Genomic DNA, 25,405 nt, shown 5'->3' on the forward strand with positions numbered 1-25,405 from the left:
CAAAATAAAATCAGTTTGAAAGTCTTGCTACTTTCTTTAGAGTGATAGATAGTGTTGAGGTTAGTTTACATTTAGTACATCAAATACGTAACTTCCAGTTTGACAAAAAGATGTGGTACACACCTCCTCGCTTTGTGTGAACCAACATTATACCACCCGTTAATGGCATTAAAGCTAACTCAACAGGTGAAATTCTCCCATTGTCAAACTCACTCACCCCCTCACTGAGTAAAACCTATGTTTTTTAGGGGATCAGCTGCCGCTTCTTTCTTTCTCATGTCTTTCATGTATCCCAGAACCTCCAAGTTCTTCACATACCTCACTTCCTGCGTGGGATGCTTCTTCTTCACGTGTTTGCGGGTATTGCCACCTGTCGCACAGGTGAATGGACAGTAGGGACACTGAAATGGCTTCAGCCCCTTAAACATGTGCTGAATGGATATATGCTCTTGAAGCCGCTTCGAAGTCTTGGTGATATATGGACACTGGTTGCAGGAGTACTTTGCTTCTGAGTGCAGCCACTCTTTGTGGCTGCGCAGAGTGTCACAGTTGACAAAGGTCTTTCCACATTCGTCACATGCATAGTTTCGAGTATTCGTATGTTTGTTGACATGGGCCTTGAGTCTACTCTTCATCAGTGTCTTGTAGTCACAGTAGTGACAGGCGAACTCCTTCCTCTTGTCGAAGTCAGCCCTGACGCCGTGAATTCTGAACAGGTGAACTGGAATACAAAACCATCCTTTGTACCAGCAGACATTCTTATTACACTGACCACGCCACTTACACAACCATAACACTTATGTCTTAGCATGTATAGCATTAAACAGTTATAATACTAAGACTGCTTACACAGTAGCATCCTGGCCTCCATATTACTAAGATAATTGTAACTCAAGTTTTAACATAGACAGTCATAAACAAAGATTGCTTTGTACAATAACACCCATTCTGCTAACACAATCATAACTCTAGCACTGTATTACACACTTAAGACAATCATAGTGCCAAGATCACTTTGTGAAACAGGGGCCTTGACATGGCACATTAACTTGGAGCCACTTTCACTAACATTACTGATACAGCTACCAAACATGAGAGCTAGTAGAATTTCAAGTTTACTAGATAGTGTCTTAATGTGTCACCTAACCCAGCCTTTGTTTGATGTTAAGAGAGTGTAAGTGGGTTACCGTGGTATTATGAAACTTCTAGCAACAAAACAGCAGTATCACAGGGGATACACCAGAAATGGGCTTCACACACTGTACCCTTGTAGGGAATCAAACCCTGGTCATTGGCGTGATGAGTGAACACTTTAACCACTAGACTTTCCCACAACCCCTGACATTAAGCAGCAGTCAGATGGATGGGGAAGTCAGACTCAGTGACTTGAAGTATTAAATAACAAATATATGTCAGCAGGGTTGGTTATGATTTCAAGTTAAGCATTTTCTGTTTCTACCCAGTCAATATTTATACACAAACTGGATTGTGATGATACATGGAAACAGACATGGTCAGACATCCACACAATATCTACGTCTAGATGTAATTACCGACATCTGAAACCACTAACATTAATAAGTAATCGAGGAGAAACACATTATGACGTATCACTAACAAGTGAAATCTATGTCCAGTTAACAATAAGCGAGACTTATTATTCACCGCAGTAGAGTTTTCACATGTTTGATAACTGCACATGATAAGAAAATAGAGATCTGATAAGTTTAACTGGTACATTAGATGAGAAAGATACAATGGTTATCACAGATATGTATGGGAGTGGTGGGATAGACTATAAGTGAAACTGTTCGCTGGTGACACTGAAGACCCCAGTTTGATTCGCCATGTGGGAAGAATGTGTGAAGCCCATTTCTGGTGTCCCTTGTCATGATATTGCTGAAATATTGCATAAAGCGGCATAAAACTAAACTGACTGACTTGAGTGTTTGACTGCTTGGATATCTTCTTTGTATGCATACTTCAATGCAAACATTTGAAATCTGACCAAAGACAAATCAAATGAATGGACATCTGATAACTTGATGAAAAATAAGTAGACAAACTATGACATAATCACTGCATGAATTATGAACATACTGGCAAACTGGGCCTTGACATTGGTGCCATAGGGACAGTGTGTACACTTGAACTCTTTCTCTGTCACATGCTTGTTAACTATGTGTGACTGAAGGTTGTGGTAGTCACCGAATGAGTGGCCACACATCTGGCACAGGTAGGGCCGGATACCCAGGTGGACTTTGTTGATGTGGCGCTGAAGGGTTCTGTAACCAAACCATCAGGACTAAACATTACATGCTCATGGATAAATATGTACCTACTCAATCAGATATTTTAGCCCCTAATCTGCTGACAAAGTCAGTAAAATGTCCAAAACTGGAATTAAAAAGTCGTTTTTAATCTTCCTACAGTAATAAATGATGTCATGGCTTTGTAGATCATTCTGTCAACAAATACATCATTAATATACCGAGTCTGGTGTACAGTGGTACATAAGTCTTTATGAATAAAGTTTGAAAGTTTCTAATCAAGATATAATTTGCTTTTGAATAATGGAACTCAAAACACGAAAGAAATGAAAAAAGAACTCAAATATATCACATACGAATGAATAAACAGAATCCAAATGAAACAAAGAACTTCCCCCCAAACAAATGAAAACATCCACAGTTAGATCAGTATATTCCATTCCAACTCAACAATGAGTTGTACAATGCATGAAAAATATGCATGTTGCAACTACAGCACACCTTGTAGTCATCACCAGGTAGTGCAACAATTGGAATTATTGTATGTAATAAGGTCCTTGAAATCAGACAAATCAGAAAACTTCAGGGTATAATGGTTTCTTGTTATACTACTGATAAACAAAGATAAGCTGAGCACTGACCTGACCTGACCTCTATTAGGATGTATTAGAGCTGCCCACAGGCACTTGCCACTGACCACCAGAGAGTCTTGTGAGCAAGGCTTGTGCAAAATCGAGTTCATAGTCATACACTGCATGTGCACATGAGTGATAACCTTTCAAAAGCCTGGAAACTTACGCTGTTGTCTTGAGCTTGATGCTGCAGTACTGACAGTCATATCGTTTGTCTGTGTGGACATTGCGGTGGGCATCAAGATTTGACTTGGAACATGTCTCGAAGCTACAGTCCGCAACAGGACACTTATACCTCTGCAACATGAAATACTGCATTTTGATCAAGATATAGGCTTCAAGCTGTTTTGAAAAGCAACATGACTTACAATGCAGTTACAATCTGCAATTGGAAGTGACACACTCATAAAAAGCATTGTATATTCATGATGCACTGCAAGTTAACAAAACAACTGTGATGTTATTTGCATGCATGCATAACTTGTTTAATGTATTTCATTTTCAAATTCTTAGTAACGCTTCGATATGTTGGCAGGTTTATTACATGTATTTAGTGAAGGATCTTTAAAATACAAAAAGTTCAGACTTCAGATACAGCTCAGTAACAATGAGAGAAACCTCAAGGACTCCAGTATCCTCTCTAATGCCTACAAAGCCTATACTCGAGTGTATGAATAAGTCAGCTGTTCAGGACTGCTTTTGAAGATATTTGAAGTCTCTGGAAAAATACCTTGTTTCAAGTTAGGTAGGAAAATAGCAACCTTACATAAGCAAAGATGAAGCAGTGTCCCAATAAAAATATGCATGTTAACCATGGTAATTAAAGTCCATACCCACTGAATATAAAATGTTATTTCTTGCCAGTGGAAGATACAAAAGTGTAACTTATTTATGGCAATATTATACAAGTGTAATAATGCTAGACCTATGACATTATAATGGTTTATGATGTCTAAATGTTAATACCTCTGTCATAGCGATATTAGCCTTTGTTTGACTGACAGAAAACTGAAAATCTGTAGGCTGTTTCTATCAAGTTTGCAATGTCATCATTAACTTGTTTTATAAAAATTAGACGGAAGTTGTTTAGCATCCTGTATATATGTCCCTAATCCTCAGTGTTTTACCTTGATGTCATGGTTAATTCCGTGTTTCCACTGCTCATGCACCTTCTGATGGAAACCTTTCGGAAATCTCTTGCCACAAACTGAGCAAACAAACCTCATCCTCTCAGGGAACAGGTGTTTGCGTGCAATGTGATTGTCCAGCACACACTTCAAGTAGAAGGTGAAGTTACAGTGAGGACACTTGTGTTCCACAGCTGGGTGGGCCTCCTTCACATGGCGCTCCACAGTCTTTGTCATCTTGTGGGAGAAGTCACAGCCCTCAACATCACAGCAAACCAGGAAAGACTTGTGCATGCTTATCTGACAGGAGGGAATGTCATAAGGATTGCATAGCTTACAGATATGATAAAAAATCAAATCACAGCTTCAAACATCAAGGGTAAATACTAAGCATAATTTGTTTTACAAGTTCGTTTACATGAGAGAAATGTGGTCCTTTCCAGTATTGTATTTGAAAAGCCCTTTGCACAGTGATTCATAAATGTTGAGAGGATTGATGCAACGAGAATTGCAAAGACGTTAACATCTCGCACACACATAAAGGACGCATGGGGCATAATGCACACTGTGTGTTTGATTGAGAGGAAGCAGGTTAGAGTTACCTGCCCTTAGTAGAAATCTGGGAAAACATGAAAATACAGTGAGTTGAAAATGATACTGGACAGGGCTTCGAAAGCCATACTTTTTTGTTTGACCTAATTTCAGCTTGACAAGGGTCTGTCATAACCGTCTTCATGCAACTAAACAAGCACTTGTTGCAACCACCATCTTGAGAACTAGTCTCATTAATACGTACCTGTTCTGGTGTCAGATGATGAACATTCTCCAGATGGACTTTTAAAGAATACCTGGATGACAAAACAGATCCACAATCTGCACACTTTGGACCACTAAAAGGACTTGGCATTGCCTTCCTAGCTCGACTCCTTGGTCGTGAACTTGTTTGTGGTAATTTCGTTCCAGCTAATTTGTTCATAGTTTGCTTCATCTGAATCCTCAATAAGGAGGATTCTTGATTCATAGTCAGCATCGTCTTGGCCCTATTTGCCATTTGGCATATGGACTTATTTCTGATATGTTTTTTGAGCACATGGTTCCTACAGATACTTATTAAACTGAACTCCTTGCCACAAACATTACAGAGGTGCAACTTAGGGCTTGAGGTTGAAGTAGTCAGAGAGTCATTGCCACTTTGCTGATTATCTGTTCTCACTGGGTGTGAAGATATGAAGTTGGAACTACAAATAAATGGATAATATTTCTTGTGAATACATGTTGCTACCATCCTACAGGACAGGAAACTTGATCTTTTCATCTTGGGAATGTTTAAAATGTGTGACAATGTTTTTGTGCGTTTGTCAATTGTCTTTGTTTTAAGGGAATGTGACTTGGGTTTGCTTTTCCCTCTGGATTTAGATGGCTTGAAAGTGTAATCACTGTCATTGCCATCATCATCAACAAAGTCCTCATCCTCTTTTCCAAAATTTATGGAAAATCCAGAAAATTCTTCATCAGAGTCCACTACTGTCCTAGATGAGGGGTCACTAACAGAGCAACGATGCAAACGCTGTGATTCTGTGATCACACATTCACTTTCCCCTAGTGTGCTTTCTGATGGTTTGAATTTGGTTTCCAGTTTCTCAGTACCATGCTGCAGAGCATCATGATTGTGACTGGGCCAGTTTTTAGATCCCTCTGTTTGACGAGTTTGTGCCTGCTTGTGTTTGACAAAGGCAGACATAGACACCTTCAGTAACTCATCCACCTGGTCATAATCTCGGGATGTAATGCTGTACCCTGTTATCTGCTGCAGATCCTTCTGGTCAGCTTCTGAACAGCCTCTAAGTCCAGATTTACCCAGTGATTGGCCGGTTGGTCGTGACTTGCGTCTTGCAGTACTTTGTGGGGAGATCACCTCCTGCTTCACAACAGGTTCTGGTTGATCAAGTGTCTCCTTGCTTACGCCAAGGAGTTCCCTGTTGTCATCAATAAGTTGTACAATGTCCTGCAGCTTAAGAAGTTTGGCTGCTTTCCAGATCTTCACTTGATTCTCTGGGCCTATTGCAAATTCTCCCTTGTAAATGTAATCCAGCAATATGGAAAGGATACAAGCTTCAACATCTGAAAAAGATACAGAAAGGCATTTGGCCATGTTACACCTGGTCTTTCATATTTGTTGGTTTTCTGACTGTGTTTAGATGTTCTGGTTCATGTTTATGCGCGTATGCATGAGTGTGTGTCTGAGCGTGTGTGTGCTCCAGTTTGAACTAGTGCTTGGCAACAGAAACTACAAGTCACAGCTTCACATCGACACTATACTCTGACATTTTACACTGACTGAAAGATGCAGTCTCCTTAATGCTGGGCACCAAGTACCTTATTTTGATTTTGATATATATACTTTGGTACAATAGCTGAATAAACCACCAACCTCATGCTCTACAGGTAGACATTCTGTCTAATACACTGTGGACTCAGGCTCAGAAGTAAGCAAAAAACCTCAAACCTGTCATCTTTATAGGCTTTGTCTTTGCAGATGAGGTACCTAAAATTACAATGTATGGTGGAGGTGGATAGTCTGGTGATTAAAGCATTTGCTTGTCACATCAAAGACTGAGGTTCGAGTCCCCATAAGGGTACAATGCATGAAGCCCATTTCTGTTTTCCCCTACCATGATGTTGCTGGACTATCCCTGAAACGGCATAAAACTAAACTCACTCACTACTTTCTTTGATGTGAGCAAAATCCTGACCTACCTTGATAGTAACAATTTCCATTTTACCTTTCTATTTTGATGGATTCCAAATGTCATGAGATCAGAACTACAGCATTATGTGTTTAAAAGATAATACCTAGGTTGACAACTTCTGTGGATGAACGAGAGCCAATTGGTCCTTTTTTGAGGGATGCAAACTGTCTGAAATAGTCAGAATACAATGCCAGCACAAGCCTGTGTGTGCGGAATAGTGTCCCATCTGAACTGCAAAGGTGGAGGTCACAAAACGATTTTTTCTGGAACAAGTTCAGAAGTCTGTTTTTTTGTGTGATTGGGTGCCGAACATCTCTCAGCATCTGCATTGTGGCAGGATGGTTATCTCCCCTTGGTACATTCAACAAGGTATACCTGAAAACGAAAAAGAATAGGAATCGTGTATTCAAAAACTAGAATTTAATTCATTATATGTGACATGTGCTCCATTTATATTAAAATTTACATATCCAGATATTTTTACAAGATATCTTGTTCTAGTTCAATTTCTGAACAATTCCTTTGTTCATTGTTTAACACTGCACTCTGCAACAATCTAGCTATATGGATGCAGTCTGCAAATCATAGAGTCTAGACCAGACAATCCAGTGATCAACATCATGAAAACAAAATATTTATTTCATGATCTGTGATGATAGCTAAATATACAACACCAGAAAGGAAACAAATGTGAATGTCAGTTAATTTCGTAAATTTACTGAAATTATGAAGTTATTCATTTTGTAATAAATATTGAACTAAATGTTATTTATGACTTAATTCAAAAGAAAATATTTTCTACTCACAAATTACTTTCATGGTAAAATAACATTCGAAAACATGTTTCAATTTTTTGACATTTTACTTGTCCGGTTCACAAGGCATTGATGCTATCCCAATGGTGCTGCATGCGTGCTACAGTACCATGCACATATATCTTCACTTCGTGGAACTGCAAATGGTGACCTACTTCGGTGCACTTCGTTGAACGTCTATTTAGAATGATGTGATTCCGCTGGGAAGTCTCAAAATGTCCATGAAACATCAACAGATGTAAGCGCACACACCTTACGCGGAGAATACCCGTATGTGCTTACATGTCGCATGAATTATGTATAAAGATTAATGAAGTGAAGAGGTACAGTCCACGTTCGATGTTACAGAGATCGTCGTCGCATGTGACGTAATGGTGTTTTCGTAATATAAACCATTTTGATTTATTTAATGAAATATAATACTGCCACACAAAGTAACTTTATTTGTTGTTAAAATATTTGAGTTATATGACAGGCACACTGATGTTAGGATTTCATAAACACAGCACAACGGCACGCCTCTCAAGTTACACTGGTGTTGTTGCTGTAATGCGCTTCCGATTTCATAAACAGATGAGACTCCCGTCCTCCAGACTCCAGTGTACTACTCTCTGTACAACATATTTTAGTGTTTTCGTAGTGTAGAATGTATTAGCAATATCGTTTGACTTGTTTAAGGTAGTACATTGTGAGGAAGATAAACTAAGCAGGAAAATGTTTTCGCTTACACTCACCACAGTGAGGCAGCCAGGTGGATAAAACTACAAGTGAGATTAGAAAAAGCAGGATAGTGGCCAAATGTACTTAATTTTTTATACTTTGTTTAAAGCTCTGCAGGTGTTAAAGAGGAAATTAGCTCGGACCTTGAGAAACTGACTTTCCAAACTTTTATGGTTACATCGTGTGTAGCGAGCTCCGTCGTGAAAACAGAAACATAAAAAGATTGCTGGTTATCAATGCCCCTGCGGTCTATAAGTAATCTGGGCCTAGATTTTCGAAGCCCTCTTAGCGCTAAGAGGGCTTCGAAAACCTAGGCCCAAGTCTAGATTCAACATTTCAGTGAATGAGCATCGATCAATTTTTGATACGATGAGCACAATGGGATACGATGTCATGTTGACCTAAACGAACACTGTGACGTCATTTCATTGATGTAATGTCAATTGTTCGTCGGGTCACAATTGATTCCCTCTCTGAGTACTGTTTCAAGTAATGTCTTTGAGTGGTGTTTAGTAGTTGGTGTGATCAGGGATGATCTAAAATTGTTAGAGCCTCCCTGGTGTGATGAAGGACGGGAAAGGTTCTATGGATATACAACGTCTTGTTAAATTGTAGATGACGTTTCGGTGTATCTACTAACACCGTTAGATATCACACAAGTGACACGTTACACCGAAGAGTCAAATACATTTGAATAAGATAGTTGTATATCCATAGAACTTTACCTGTTGTGCTTTTTCGAGATGAAGGACGTACATGCCCATCTGTTTGTTGTAGATTATCCCTGGTTTGAACTGTTGGATTGTGCAAAGGACTTTTTAGATGCGTACATAATAATACGGTTAAATAACCTACACTACCTTATCACTTGGATATAATAAAAACTCTCTTCCTGTATCTCTCTCACACAAGCGCAAACGCACGGACGCACTATCCCTGCTATGTGACGGCACTACTTGACTGATACAGAACAATGACCCACCGCATGGGTGTGATGAAAAATTATGAGTCAAGAGACAAATAGCTCCCGTCAAATACCAAAACTATGAACGTGGGAATATGTCTAAAGTAAACAAACGGTACTTAAAATGATTTGAATGTGTACTAAATAAAACTTCATAGTTACCTAATATTTCTTGTTTTGATTTCCATGACAAAATTGGCAGTGGATTCTGTATTACATAATACTCGTCATTCAGATAATGCGCTTGAGACAAAATGTGTTATTTGTTGTGACGCTAATGGTATTCAAGGGAGGTAATGCAGGCGGTTCCAGTGATGTCGCAACCTTGCTCAACACATGGCACGGTGAATGTGCAAGACTGCTTGTTGATATAGTTGTCAGTTAAGCAACTCACTCAGAATCTGAACTACGAATCAAGGGCACTGGTTTGAACAATCATGGAATACATGACAGACAATCAAGCGCAGTCCTCAAACACTATGTAAGTTAACTGACCTGTGGCTCTCATCACATCAGGTGAACATTCCTAACCATCATCATGTTCAGGATCTTATATTTGGGATTGGTTAAAGTATTAGTTATGCTGTTATCACTTGTAACCACTTCAGTAGGTATTGTCCTACTCTATCCTCAGCAAATTTTTCGGAGTTATTTTAAATTAAGATACATTTACGATATATTAGTTCAGCAAGCTAAACGTCGTGTTCCTGCCAAGGAAGGAACACGACGTTTAGCTTGCTGAACTAACGATATATAAGAAATCTGGAAGATAAACGATAAATACATGTTGTAATCCTTCATTTGCCAGCAGTCATTGGTTGCATTGTGGAGTCTATATGACCTCTGTCACTTATTTACTTTCTTCCAACAACAAACTGTGAACCGTGACATTAACAGACATCATGTTCAAAGCTTTGTACAATCAGAAACCTAGTTACATATGTCTGGGCTCGAACCCTGAAGGTCGGGGTTACAATGTCAGGTCCCCCTAAGTAATGGAAGTAATTATGGCAAATTTGAAGAAATTGCATCTCAAATGTAAACAAACGCAGCCCACTCATGAAACAATTGCAATCCGATGTTCAGACGTAAACAACTTCCGTGGGCATGACTTATGACGCTCTTTTACGGTGACGATCTTTTTCGAAAAAAAACATTTATAGCTCCGACACCTCATATCTGAACGCATTCAACACGGGCGGTCAAAGATAGATAATTTTGAAAATGAAAACAGTAGAAACTAAAAACAAAACTCACCAAGACGGGTGCTCCTTCCAGTGACGCAGTGTTCTGATGTGTGAGTTTCAGGATGCGACTGACAAATCACGGAACTGAGCTGAGAAATCTCCGAAGATGGCCAATCTTGTTTCAAGTATTACCGGCATTGTTTCCGATATGGGCATTCTGTTTATGTTATTACCGTTAAACTACCGATATTGCTGCAATTGTGTCGTGAGTGATCTGAGTTTGTTTACATTTGAGATGCAATTCCTTCAAATTTGTCGTAATTCCTTCCATTACTTAGTGGGACCTGAATGTAGGCCTATAGTAATCCATGCTTGTCACAAACATTGGTTCCCACAAGCGCAAAGCGATGCTCATGCCATTGTCTGGACCAGACTCGATTATTTACAGATGGTGCCATATAACTGGAATATTGCTGACTGTGGCATATAATTAAACTCACTCACTCAATCCCCCTAGTCTCTGTTGGCCCTTCACTTTGTAGCTTGAAGTATCAGAGGTATTATCTGTGGCCGGAGTGACCATTCCTTTGTGAAACATGCTGATTTTTCAAGAACCTAAAACTAGACATACATGTTTTGTTCTTCAGCCTTTGCTGTCAATGTGGAACCCCAATAGAACCAAACCCAACAAATACATGTGTAGCATGTCTCCGAGGACAGATTGACATCACAGAGGGAATCCCTAAACAGGCAGTGCTCTACTTTTGCCGTAAATGTGAAAGGTAAGTTTTATATATTTTTGACAAAGCAGCTAATGCATCTTAAATCAGTAGGTATTAGTTTCTATAGTTATTGTAGATACTAACCACTTGCTTCTTCCTGAAAAGTGGAGTAGTGCTAGTATCTATGCCAAAATATGCCATTCATTATGAAAAGTAGTTTTATGCAAGTGTAATAACCTCCCTTTGTTATGAAAGAAAGATTTGTTCCTATTCTAGACAAATATGCATGTATTTGAAAGATTTGCCTCTATCTGGGTAAGGACTTTTTGGACCAAGAAATGAACACAAGAACTATACAGTACATGTTCTGATAGGTATCTGCAGCCTCCGGCCACATGGATATCTGCACAGCTTGAGTCCAGGGAGCTCCTGTCAGTGTGTCTCAAGAGGCTTAAGGGACTCGCAAAGGTAGGACATGTTGAATAAAGAATTTTGACTGAAAGGAAGAATGTCCTCAGGCAAGTTGTCAGCCCTTGCAAATATCATTCAAGTTGTTCAAAACCTATGATGTGTGAGAGTATTGTTTGTGATACACTTTCTAGATTTCTCAATCAAACATTTCAGACGTTTATCCATCCAAAAGATGAGTCTTATTGCGTGCAGGAAAATTTGAATTTTGACAGTTAATACTAGCAATCTGCCAACAGACCATGAGACACTGTTCATTGTTTATGCTCTTACAACAGTTTTGCTCATGTGTAGATTGGAACAGTTATGTTCCTAATGTTATCATACTATATAAAAATGTATGCCAATTTGTTTAAGTTGTTATGAATGAAAAATAGAGTGTTAATGATGTACAGTGTCTTTTACTGGAACCTAATGAGTAGTCCCCCTTGACAATGAGCTTTTCACTGAGTGCTCCGATACAGTTCTTTTGATAAAGGAAAAATAGGCAATAACCGAAAATAATTAAGCATAAAAAATAAGCCATCTTAAGTAACACTTAATGTTTCGTTTATGCTATGATGCTTAATTTATTAACACAGATGTGAATTCGCCAGTATTTCAGTTTGACATATTTCTTCAGGTCAACCTGGTTGATGCAGGCTTTATCTGGACAGAACCCCATTCACAGAGAGTCAAAGTCAAACTCTCTGTACAGAAAGAGGTACACATTAACATTCACAATATGTTATTTTTGTCATGAAAACTGTTATATTCAAAGGGAATAGGGTCCAAACATGAAATAAAATTAGATGGTTAAATACACTCCTCAGTGTTCCGTCTGTTTGACTATGATATATAAGAACTCGAGTCTGACAAACGTCTTATATATATTGATTGAACAATACAAATATATCCACTTAAGACATTTCATCAAGTGAAATCAAGGAAAGTAACTTGCATTAGTCTTTAGATGGGGAAATCTAATTGCTTTATGAGTTAATTCAGGGATTCACCTTGAGTCCTGTATTTGAGGTCCCTGGGACTCATACTCTTGTTAGTCTTAATTTTCAGAGGTCCTGGATTACAAAACATGGGGCCCAGATGGCTAGTAGCAGTCTCATTGATAATTTATTGTTACTTGATCAATATTTTTGCAAAAACTAATTGGATGTTTTGTGTGTCCCGGTGGCCATGCTAGTAAAATTTCATAGCGTCTGATGTGCTTGTCAATTTTTATGAGTACAGGACTCAAAAATTTGCGTCCCGTAAAGCCCTGATTACATGCATCAGGCTGCAGCAAGACCTCTTTACCTGCAACGCATCTCTGTGTACACATAGGATATTTATATAGCAAACATATCCATGCACTAGTGCATGCTCAAGGTGCTGTAATTCTAACAGAGATGTGTATTTTGTACAGGTGATGAATGGTGCAGTGTTGCAACAGGTGTTTGTGGTTGAGTTTGTTGTAAACAGTCAGATCTGCGAAGATTGTCAGCGTGTGGAGGCCAAAGATTACTGGAAGGCAGTGGTGCAAGTTAGACAGAAGGTACTTCCTGTTCCAGTGTTGTGATAGTATATTGTTGTGGATAGCTTTCACAGCTTGTTGCATAAAAGGGAGTCACTGTAAATAGCATAATCTTAACCAGTGCTGTTTTCTGCCAAGATTGTAAAGAAATAGTGTTGTTTTTTTTAAAACTTGCTTTCTGAGTCAAGAATCCTCATCTTAATCACTCAAGATTAACCTTATGCAAGCTACTGAGGATTTGTCAGGTCTTATAAGTGTACATTATTATGGTGGAATACAAGATTTATTTTAGGGACATTCCTAGTAAAGTTGGAAAGTTGCTGTTGAGAACTGTAACCAGTCATTTCCCTATGAAGCCAAGACTTGTGATCATTAATATGTGCAGTGAACTGAAAAAAAAACATAGGTCACACAATTAACATGTAGATAAGTCCCCAAACTCTTTATACAGAGAGTATTAGTAGTTTTGATAAAGCATGAAAAGTGTCATGCTAGAACATGTGATTTTTGTTTAATTTATTTCTTTTACTTTGACTGTAGACTGATCACAAGAAGACCTTCTTTTACCTGGAGCAGTTAATCCTGAAGCACAAGGCACACTCCAACACTGTCAACATCAAGCCAATATATGGTGAGGACCTGAAATGAGGGTGATGATGATTTTAAGTGGGAGTTCCCCTATTTAATTCAGGGGAGGGATGTGGGTGGTAGGGTGATGTTCACAAGTTTGTACATATGCACTTTGTTGGGGATGGTAGTGGTCAGCAATATTGTACTTAAATGTTTTAAAGAATTATGCTTAAAAGGTTTTGAGGGTAATCTATTTTGTACATGACATGTGGGGAGGGGTGTGTCTTAATTCTTAAATTTTAGATTGGCTAGTAACCAGTGAATGTTGTATTTTAACCCATATTATGTTCGTAGGTTTGTCAGCACTATACTTCAGGTCTCATCACAGTAGTAAATGTTTGAAGAAATGCGGGCGATGGAGTAACCTAGTGGCTAAAGTGCTTGTCGGTCACTTTGAAGACCCAGGTTCGATTCCACACATGGTTACAATGTATGAAGCCTATTTCTGGTGTTCCCTGCCATGATATTGCTAGAATGTTGCTAAAACTTAAAAGTGATGGGAAACTATACTATGCTGTATACATGACTTTTTCCTATGTGACAGGTGGCTTGGATTTCTTTTATGCCAGTCAACAAGATGCCAGGAAGATGACAGACTTTCTTTCAACATACGTGCCTTGCAAGTGAGAATACAATTTCTTACAGCTTTTTGACAAACTTAAAAACTGTTGTGAAGATGAATTTATTTCAGTAAGGTTTCAGTTCCCTGAAGAATTTCAGTTCCAAGATAATGTTATTTAGTGTGTTGTTGGGAAGTGATTTTTGTCTACAGGTGTAACTCAAGTGTTATGTTGTTTCAGGTGTCAGAACGATATTAATGTTGTTTCAGGTGTCAGCTGGCTAAGGAGCTTGTGTCACATGACCCACACAACAACACATACAACTACAAATATACCTTCTCTGTCGAGATTGTTCCTCTCTGTAAGGTAGGCACTGATGTCATATTTGTCTGCTTCTTACCTTTGACTGTCTTATTCATGTTGCATATTGTAGGAAATGAGGACAGTGGCCAGGTAGATAGTATGTTGTATGTGGTGCTGACAGACAGTGCAGCAGTTGGTAATCTTCCCTCTGTGTGATAGGGTCCAATAAGGGCAGCTGCATGAAATATTTGTTCCCGCATTACTTGTTTATCATTTCTAGATCTTTGTGTGCAGATGTTGCATCAGCATTATAGAGCTTTATAGAGTATAATACTTTCTCCAGGTGTCGATAATGTTTACCTGATGACTGAAAGTTTGGTGTTTCTAAATTGCATCCCTACAGTTTTAGCTTAGAAATGATGAATGCATAAGATATAAACAAGATTATGACAGTGTGGCATAGAGTCAGATACAGCTTACGGAGAAGGTAGGGGTGCGCATTCTTGAGAAGGTTGGGGTGCACACTCGTGAGAAAGTGGGTTGCACACTTGAGGTGGGGGTGCACACTTCATTTTCACCGGTTTCAGTGGTCATATAATAAACTTTCAGGACAAAATGTATTTGTGTACTCTCCCACACCCCCTTTACATCTGCCTATGTGGCACATATTATTTTCTATTCTCTCCATTTAAGGTGTTTGTTGATGTACAAGTTTGATGTGCTGCTGTGACTACCTCGCTAGCTTTTCTTGATAAATATGAAGCCTTAGTAGTGAACTGCCGTTGAATAAGGTCACCTCCACATGGTGTCGTGTAGAGAGTTGAGGTGTTGTGCAGAGAGTAGTATATGTGATACAGTCATCCTTCACAATAGACCCATGAAGGTCCCCGGGTAGAACAGGCCTTCAGCAACCCATGCTTGCCATAAAAGGCGACTATGTTTGTCATAAGAGACAACTAACGGGATCAGGTGGTCAGGTTTGCTGACTTGGTTGATGCATGTCATCAGTTCCCAATTGGGCAGATCGATGCTTCTGTTGTTGATCACTGGATTGTGTGGTCCAGACTCGATTAGTTACAGACCACCGCTGTTTAGCTGGAATATTGCTGAGTGTGGCGTAAAACTATACTCACTCACTCACTCCCTTGCAATAATGCGCTTTGAGATACAGCGGATTTGGTTAAACCACGGGGTGGATCACACCCCTTCACTGGCAACTGATAGTGTTTATCGTACATATCCATTGTGTTTCAGATGGTTAAGACAGGGTTTTCTCAATAATAATCATAGCAACATCGTAGTAGTAACTCGTGAAAGACAAGACATGCTATCAGTTGAGTTACTACAAGTACTTACAATGTTTGCTGTGATGCAACACACTGCACTCTGGCGTGGTAAAACACTGTCATCCCATAACGTATGGTGTCAGGACCACATTTTACTTGATTAAATTCAATCTCAATTTTATTTATTATAATTGTTGACAGAGACATCGTGAGAGAATGGCATTGCCTCTTTCCATGCGCGTACAACTTCCACTTACCATATTTGTGAGGGTCCGGTTTTCACGCCTACTGTGATAGCACCAACTTCACATTAATCTTAGCAATCACAAACTGATTGCAGTCTCGTAATCTATCGACTCCAAGACCCGCATTATTGACTCATTGAAGTCATTTTCAACCATTAAATGGCCAACATTTTTTTTTTTTTACAATCAAAGTTGCAAGTAGTGCGGGAAGTCAGCGGTGACTTGTCAAACTGTCTCCTACGTAAAATGTATCCAGACAGGTAACGGCCTGTGTTCATTGTTATGTTAAATATGATTGCAGAAAACATGCATTATATACTAGACAGACAGCAATGTAAAATACTCAGTTTCAATAACTGTATAATGAGGTGTTTCTCTCTGCTTTGCACAGGACAACATAGTGTGTCTCCCCAAGAAGGTGGCCCAGTCTCTGGGCAACATCAACCGCCTGTGTATCTGCTACAAAGTGACACAGACCATTCACCTCATAGACCCCAACACTCTGCAAGGTGAGAGGAGTTTGCTATTTCATAGAGACATTTGGTGGATAGTTGTCATGATTGATAACACTCAGAGACATTTATAATGGGCATATTAAAACTGAGGTGGCTGTTGGTCACCTGTGGATATGAATGCAAATCAATCGATCCTTGACCCTGTTAGGGGCCTGGGGCTCCCAGAACCCCAGCTGATTTTTTTCTGAAATCACCACCTGTTGCCATCCCTCATTGGTGGAAGTGTCTATTCTGACACGGAAGCATTATGTGAAACCCTTTCTTTGTCCAGTGCTATGAAATTGCTGGTATATTTCTTGAAGCAGCAGGGGTGAATTGGAAGCCTAATGGTTAAAGTGCCCCCTCATCACACTAAGACACAGGTTTGATTCCCCACATGAGTACAGTCTGTGAAGCCCATTTCTGGTGCCCCCCTGCCATGACATTGCTGGAATATTGCTCAGTACGGTGTAAAACCACTCACTCACTCAATCAATCAATCACCCACTCACTCACTCACTCACTCACTCACTCACTCACTCACTCACTCACTCACTTAGATGGTTGTTGCATTCTGGTTTCAGTTTCAAATATTTATATGTGTTATGATGTAACTCATGAAATGTCTTTAGTGCTTAGACTTAGCTTTGTTCTGTCATCAGTGGCTGAACTGAGTGGCACAGTGTTCTGGAGAACACCTTTCCGTATTCTGTGTGGTCCCAAACAGCTCATTGAGTACATGGTGATGCAAGTAGACTACATCCCAGACAAGGACAGACCTCACAGAGTCCCAGTATCTAACAAGGTAGGACTCCATGCATCTCTATTCATCAATTTACATGGTTTCTCAATTTATATATTGCGAGCTAAACTTACCAAAGACTGATGCATTTGTGTTTGGATTCAGTGCAGTTGGTTATTTTGTTTACCGTAAGGATATTGAATCTATGTTTACATTATGGGATCATCTGTTTGATATTCTCTGTGATGATTTATTTTAAAAAAATACATATCAGAAGTATGGTTTGTTTGCTTTATACATTGGCTGCCTGGAGAAGATTTGTTAGACTCCTTTTTCAGAGGAAAATTTGCAGACACCTACCCTTTGATTGGTTAGTATGGTGCCACAGGAATTATCACAGTTTGTTTTGTGTTTGTAGCATGTGTTGGCTGATCTCTGGGTAGCCAGGATGAGTGACCTAGGTGTCAACGACCAGCAGTTCCACTGCCGCACCCATCTTGGTCACCTTCTGAAAGTTGGGGACTCTGTCATGGGGTATGTTCCATCGTAAGCTTCTCGTGTTATGGTATATGTGTTGTTATTGTCAAACTTTATCTGTGGTCTAAAGGACAGAAAACCATATCATACTAAAATGTATGAATGTCATAATATGTTGCCACAGGGCAAGTGACTTTAAGAAAGAATCTTGTCCTGACTAATTTTCCACTTGTACTGATTGTATAATGATAAAATTACGAGAGAATAAATCAGTTTGGTATTTGATGTCAATGGTTACTGGAATATTTATCGAAAAATGATTACTTTTATAGTTATGTAATCTTTGAAAAACTACAATGACAGAAGGTTTTATTTCCAGGTTCGACTTCACAAATGCCAACTTGAACCACAAGGAATTTGAGCAGATCAGTTCAGAGAAAACCCCTGATGTGGTAGGTTGTTTCTCAAGACATAAGACCGTTGGCAGGGGAATGATCCCATGACATAAGACTGGCAAACTGGACAGGGGAGTGATCTAACATTAGCCTGGCAAACTGGACAGGGGAGTGATCTGACATTAGCCTGGCAAACGGGACAGGGGAGTGATCTCATGACATAAGACTAGTAAACTGGGGGCAAGTTTGTGATCTCATGACATTAGTCTGGCAAACTGTGAGCAGGGGTGTGATCTCATGACATAAGCCTGGAGCACTGTGGGTGAAAGACTGGAGGTGTGGCAGTAATGAGACGAAAGCATGTTATAGTATTCCCAGAAATTATTGAGAATCATGTTGTGTCATGTAACTCATTACGTTTATTAACTATTGGCGTTTTACTTACATAAACATGTTAAAACATCATCCTTTTACAGTCTCAGTCTTGTTTTAGTACTTTGTTAGACCTCCTCGCTCAGCAATGCATGCCTGAATACGCCTAGGCACACTACCCATCAAAGTTTGTAGGTAATCGTGTGACAGGGTATCCCAATATTGGACCACCTCGGCCTTCATATCATCAATATTTCTCAGTCCCTTTTGGTTTATTCTGTCCTTCATGACCCCCCACACATTCTCAGTTGGGTTTAGGTCTGGGCTGTAACTGGGCCAGTCTAAAACTTGAACATTTTCGCCCGACAACCACTGTTTTGTGTAGCGCGCAGTGTGTTTTGGGTCATTATCATGCTGGAAAATCCAATCATCTTCATACAATGTTTGTGCTCTCGGAAGAAGGTGACCATTTAGAATGTCAGCGTATCTTTCTTTTGTCAAGTTTCCCGTGAAAACACACAATGGCGTCACTCCGCGAGCCGATATGCCACCTCACATGTGAAACTTCGGGCTATGTTTTGGTCGCTGGTAGATAGGTTTGACAGTATCTTTGGTCCAAATTTTCACACAATTAGGGAAAAGCCAAACAGAACTTTCATCCGAAAAGAAAACATTATCCCAATCTTGATTTTCATGAGCCCGACACCAGTTTAAACGTTTTTCCTTTTGTGCATCTTTCATCAACGGCGAGGGAATTCCACGTTTTTTTCACCCAATTAAGTCTCTGTAATTCCTGCCTAACTGTTTCATTGCATACCTGAGGACTACCTCTGCTAATCATTTCATTTCTGATGTTCTCTACACTTTTCAATTTGCCCCTACTCACAATCTGCCCAAGTCTTCGGCGATCCACAACACTGAATTTCCTAGGCCGACGTGCCCCTGCTTTGTGCTCTATCCCGGTTCCTGTTTGATTATTCTTCAAAGTTCTGTATACTGTAGACAGAGGAATACCATGTCTACAAGCTAACACTTTAGCATCAGCCTCACCCCTTTCAAAATCATCTAGAATGAGCTTTCTTTTCTCTCTTGCTGTAAATTCTGCCATGTCAACACAGGAAGCCGTCTGCTCAGACAAGGGAGATAACTCTTGACGTAATGAGCTGCCTTCTAAGCCTTCAAGAGTTGCCTCCCTTATTTAGTATGCTTAGTGCATAGTGAAAGCCCTTTTTTCCAATCTTAGCATCATTAGAAAAAAAACAAAGATTTTCTCATTAATTTCTGGGAACACTGTATATCTGTTGAGACAAGGGATAGCACCCACAATTTACCCATAATCAAGAAGGAGATTTTGAAGTCTGTGAGGATTAGGAAGTCAATGTCCACCCAATGTCCTGTGTAGAAGTTATGTTGTGTTTTGTTTTCAGATCGTGGTGAAGAAAGTGTTTGACACTTCGAGGAGAATCAGGAAGAGGAAGTGGAAACTAAAGCACCTGAGTGATGATGCTGCCATGGAAACGGCAAGCATGGAAAGGTAGTGGAGATCTGGGCATTGTGGATGTAAACCTGCCCCTTCTTAGAGTCAGGGGTTCAAATTTATTTTAAAAGCCACTTGTCATAGGGCAAGTGACGTTAAGAAAGTAACTTGTCCTGACTAATTTTCCACTTGCCCTGATTTTTATGACACAGTCATGGTGAGGAAATGAAAGAATAAATCAATGTGGTATTTGATGTTAATGTTAAATAGTCAAGATAAATAGTCAAGAAAGATAACCCTACTTATTTTCATTGTGAAATTTCATAGCTACATTTCTAGCACATTTGAAATGTAACCGTATGCGGAAATTATCTTGTAGTCCATGGACAAATAAGATGCCATTATTTGATTGTCTGACATGAAAACTCTGTGACAGAGTAGTACTGTTGCCCATGGATAAATTTGGAAGTAAGGAACAATCCTACATAACCCTAGGCTCAGTATTATTGGTTATACTGATATACTGAGTCTAACAAACTCTTGTAGAATGTCAAGTAAGCTAACCTTTCAGCGACCTATGACTTTCAAGTGAAACACAAGACTGCTGAACAGATATAATCAATTGCTGTAACAAATAATAGAGAGCCTAAGTTTGCTTAGACTGTTATTGTTTTATGATTTACTTTTTCCTGAGTTAATTGACTATATATGAAAGTGTTGTAAAAGACTAGTGTACATACTGAAGCCTGCAGTGTGTGGTGGTTACAGTGTGTCAATACATCATTCTCTCTGCAGGGACTACAATGAGTTCCTGGAAGATCTGGAGGAGGACCCCTCTGTCAGACAAAATGTCAACATTTACCTTGGTGAGTCATGCAGCTTGCATTAAATCTGCAGTTTGTATCTGGCCATCCTTAATTGTTATCTGTACCAGGAAACCTGCTGGATTTAGACCATTTAACTGGGAGTCTTTGTTGCACCGCTTTATATTGGCTTGTAGATTGATTTAGAATGGGATGTAAAACATTCATTCTTCACTGCAATTTGTGTTGAGCTGGGAATGCAATACCATATCAGCAGATACAGTTATTCTCAAGTATTCACTAATGTATTGAGAGGTGATGTGTGAATACATCAAGATTATACTGACAGAAGAAGTTGATTCTAAGATGATTACAGACCTTACCAAATCAGCATCATGTAGGCATTAGTTACCAAAGCTCCGCTGATGATCTCAAGTACAAGTTATACCAGTCAGTCAGTTATGCCCATCAGATGACCTCTGTGTAATAACAATACCCAAAAAGGACACTGCCTTGATGTATACTTTACTCTTTTATGTTTCTTCAGACCGGAACAAGCTGGCTGTTGACACGGATGACACAGATGATGAGGGTGTGCCCCAGATCTCTCTGCAGGAGATGCTGGAGGATCTCCACATTGCTGAGGATGCAACTGGTGAAGATGGAGCAGACATGATGGAATAAGTCTATATGTCATACTGTGTGACAAGAAGAGAAATTGTTAGTTGTTTTGTATGCTGCTCGTGGGACATACCAAAACCTACCAGGACTCATAGGATTTATTTGATTGAAATGTTTGTTGTCATTAAGGGAAGAAATGTCAAATATTGGCAAGAACAACAATTACATGTGTCCTCCATTTTATGCATGTATTGATATTTGTTATATTTGTTGGGATGTCTGATTATTGCCTTGGCATGCTGAAAGTCTGTTGGGGCTTACACTTTTCATTCACTCAGGGAGATGTATATATTGGGCGGTGGGGTAGCCTAGTGATTAAAGTGTTTGCTCATCACACTGAAGACCTGCATTCGATTCCCTGCATGGTTGCAGTGTGTGAAGCCCATTTCTGGTGTCCCCTGCCATGATATTGCTGGATTATTGCTAAAAGTGATGTGAAACTGAACTGAAGATCTATGACCCACTATTCCTGGCTAGTTAATCTTTAATTACTTGACATATGTATGACATTTGGACTCCTTATTAAAAAGACCTTATCCAACCACACAAACTGCTGACAGTTGTGTTTTCACTGTTTTGTGCATTTGTACATATGTGAACTTATTACTATTTACAGCTTAGCTGGTATGTCTTTGTAACAATAAAACACTGTTCCAACTAGATGCTTGTTCTGTTGTCAGCCATCATGGCGTTTGGTGTACACATCAGATAAGAACCTTATTTTTCCAGATAAGAACCTTACAGTTATTCAAAGTATGATTCCATAATGTTTGATTTTGTCACAGCAGTGTAGAGAAGTTTGTTCTGACTTGAAAAGCAGCATACAAGGACACCGTTAAATGACATGTAATTTTGAACAGTAAGGACAAAAAGTGGTTAGACCTGGAGTGGACAGGTGTGAATCTCATGAAGTCAGACCTTTCACTCTAATCAGTACCTTTCTGCATGAAGATGAGAGATACTTTGATAGCAGGTCACAGGTGAACCTTCAGCAAGCGTAGACAGCCCATCTGATGGAAGGAGCTTTGGCTCTTGATCCAATCAGATGTCTGATTACTAATATAAGTTATCACATCGTGTCGAGGGAAATAGGGGGTTTTATCAGTCCCTCGTAAGGTTATATTCCCGAGACACGATGTGATAACGCATTTATCTAACTGAATGTTTTCACTAAATCAAAACGAAACAACACGCATGAATCGACTTGCTGCCATGTTGACACCAGCTGATCGTTTGACCTCAATGCACCGCACGTCACTTAACGCTTGTCCATGCACGCTTTTCTCACTTCTCGCGTCGTCACCGAGGCGTAGCGGGATGATATGACTTTCGCAGCGGGAGTATAAAAGTCGTATACTCCCGCTGGCGGATCGTGATGGATGTACATGGCATTTTATCAGAGTCACGTGGACCAATCAAAACTTGACATTTTTACATGAGGCTAGATAAAATGATTTATTAGCTTCATTTGAAGATTTTGACGTGCTACCAATACTTCATCTGTGTTGCTTCATTTATTGTATGGTTGCCAAGAATTTAAAAGCCTTTTGTCGATTGGCTGATTAAATAGAGAATATCCTCAAATCTTCACTGAGGTATGGTACTGGAGTGATGTGTGTTATGAACTTGGACATGGCAGTTTCTGTCTCTGCGGTTAGGTCCAGATTAGTCAGTATAGTTCCCCGAGTGATGCCAGTTGAAAGGATAAATGCCAAAGAAGTTTCTGTTTCTCAGGACCGCTCAACTGCTTAAAGGGACCTCCAGAAACCCTGTTCCTTGTAGAACTAGCAACAGAGTGTATCACGGTTTTTTTGTGTGTTCATCCCCCTTTTATTTAACACAACATGATATATTTTGTAACTGATGTTGTCACAAAAACAGTATGAGACCCAACACTCCATGGACAGCTGATTCCACCATTTCACTTGAGTAACTAAAACAGCACAAGACTCAGTTAACTCCCTGAACACACGATTCTGACATTCCACTGAAGTACATGATTGTAAATGATTGGTTGAAGGGTGTGTCTAAATAGGATTACAAATCTGCCCATCTAATAAAGCGTTCCCCCTTGTGATAAACAAATGACGAACTGGTAGACACAGTTCTTTAATACTGAATTGCTGGGGGTTGTGTATCTTAACATGTTCGGAAAAGGTTTCAATGCACTTTCTTTTTGCTATGGCCAGAACAAAAGCGGCTTTTGTGGGCATGGCAAGGGCCTAACAAGGAACATAAAAACTAAATTAAAGCAACCTAACACAAACCATTATCTCCAGGCATTTTGAAAGTCACTGTAAGCCTACTCTCAAGATTTGTACACGAGTTCCTATGGACAAAAAAGGACAACCAGGTATGACTTACACCTCATGAGTTATGACCAACAACTGGTCATACTTGGGTTATCAGTGAAGACGTATTGACCACAGTCGGTTTACGCATTCAAGAACATCAGGAAACAACTCAGAACTATCCTCCTGCGTGTATCCTTGGCGTGAGATGTTCACATCTTGCACGCTTTGCTTGATTGCGTGAAGTTTGCGGAGGCAATGGATTCTCATCACGAATAAGTAAATCGGAAAGATGTGTCATACCGTGTGAGTGGGTATGAAATCATATAAACCACTTGAGAGAAACTTCCCTGTCATAAATTATGAATATGTATGTGTATGTGTACCTATTTATAGTACTGATGTGTGGTTTGCAGAGGCACTCTCCGCTGTCTATGATCTTGAAGTACTCAAATAAAAATGTCCTCCCATATGACTTGTAAACCCTTTCATAATTGAAATAAACTGACGCATCAGCCATTGTTTAAAGCCATCTGGTTACTGAGTATTTTAAACAAGAGTCATTGTTGAGATATAACCCACATATTTGAAACGAGAAATCATCTGACATTCTTAGACTACGTTTGAATTGTTTCCTTGAAATCATGAAAAATGTAAATGCAATATATCTGTAAACAGCAAAAGGCACCACTTCAAGATCTGTTGGTATCAAATGGTTTTCGAGTTGTGCTCTGGAAACGAGGCCCATTCCTCCCTTTTTAGACTAAGTCCGCATTGTGTCCATGGAAACCGGGAAAAATGAAAGTGCCAAACATTTGTAAATAACAAGCTGGAATATTGCTGGAGTGCGGCGTAAAACTAAACTCACTCTCTGTAAATAGCAAAAGGCACCACTTTGGGGTCTAGCTCACATATCTGCTCCGTTTTGCTGAAATCTATTTAGAAGTTTTACTGTTGTGCTCCGGAAACAAAGCGCACCCCGCCAATAGACTAAGACCAAAACGTTCCATGGAAAAAAATAAAAATGCCAAAAGTCTGTAAATAACAAAAAGCACAACCATAGGTTCAGTTTATTATATCTACCAATTTGTGTCTAAAACTATTGAAAGGGTTTTGAGTTATGCTCCGGAAACAAGATGATTACGGACGGACGGACAAGGCGTCGACTATATTCCCCTGCATTAAATGCAGGAGAAAAAATATTTGATAGCAAACACTATTTCTATTGTTAAAACGTTAGTTCTTTTGTTGTTCAGCACACAACAATATTCCAGCTATGTGATGGCGGTCTGCGAATAGTTGAGTCTGGGCCAGACAATCTAATGATCAACAGCATGAGCATCGATCATGTCAACAAAGTCAGCGAGCATAACCCCCTGATAACGTTACATCGGTTGCTGAATAATGATTCTAATCCGGATCCGCACGAGTAGTATTAAAATGTATGTGCCAATTCTCTTGAAAGTCTAACCATGAATTCGTGA

At 39.5% G+C, this 25,405-nt stretch overlaps 1 protein-coding gene and 1 pseudogene across 1 annotated transcript; one reads left to right on the top strand and one right to left on the bottom strand.

Moving 5' to 3' along the window:
- The window catches only part of LOC137278893 (zinc finger protein 91-like), a 28,475-nt pseudogene extending 20,530 nt beyond the window's left edge, over nt 1-7,945 (bottom strand).
- A 1,594-nt stretch (nt 7,946-9,539) lies between these two features.
- Nucleotides 9,540-22,290, top strand: LOC137278026 (60S ribosomal export protein NMD3-like). The gene is made up of 15 exons (XM_067810063.1): nt 9,540-9,759; nt 11,113-11,247; nt 11,562-11,655; nt 12,278-12,358; nt 13,058-13,186; nt 13,706-13,796; nt 14,340-14,418; nt 14,625-14,721; nt 16,581-16,698; nt 17,346-17,488; nt 17,844-17,959; nt 18,282-18,354; nt 20,097-20,203; nt 20,942-21,012; nt 21,497-22,290. The coding sequence occupies exons 1-15, from the start codon at nt 9,716-9,718 to the stop codon at nt 21,631-21,633; spliced, it is 1,515 nt and encodes a 504-aa protein (XP_067666164.1). The 5' UTR covers nt 9,540-9,715; the 3' UTR covers nt 21,634-22,290.
- Nucleotides 22,291-25,405: the final 3,115 nt, after the last annotated feature.

Source organism: Haliotis asinina, chromosome 3, assembly GCF_037392515.1.
Source record: "Haliotis asinina isolate JCU_RB_2024 chromosome 3, JCU_Hal_asi_v2, whole genome shotgun sequence".
Taxonomy (NCBI): Eukaryota; Metazoa; Mollusca; class Gastropoda; order Lepetellida; family Haliotidae; genus Haliotis; species Haliotis asinina.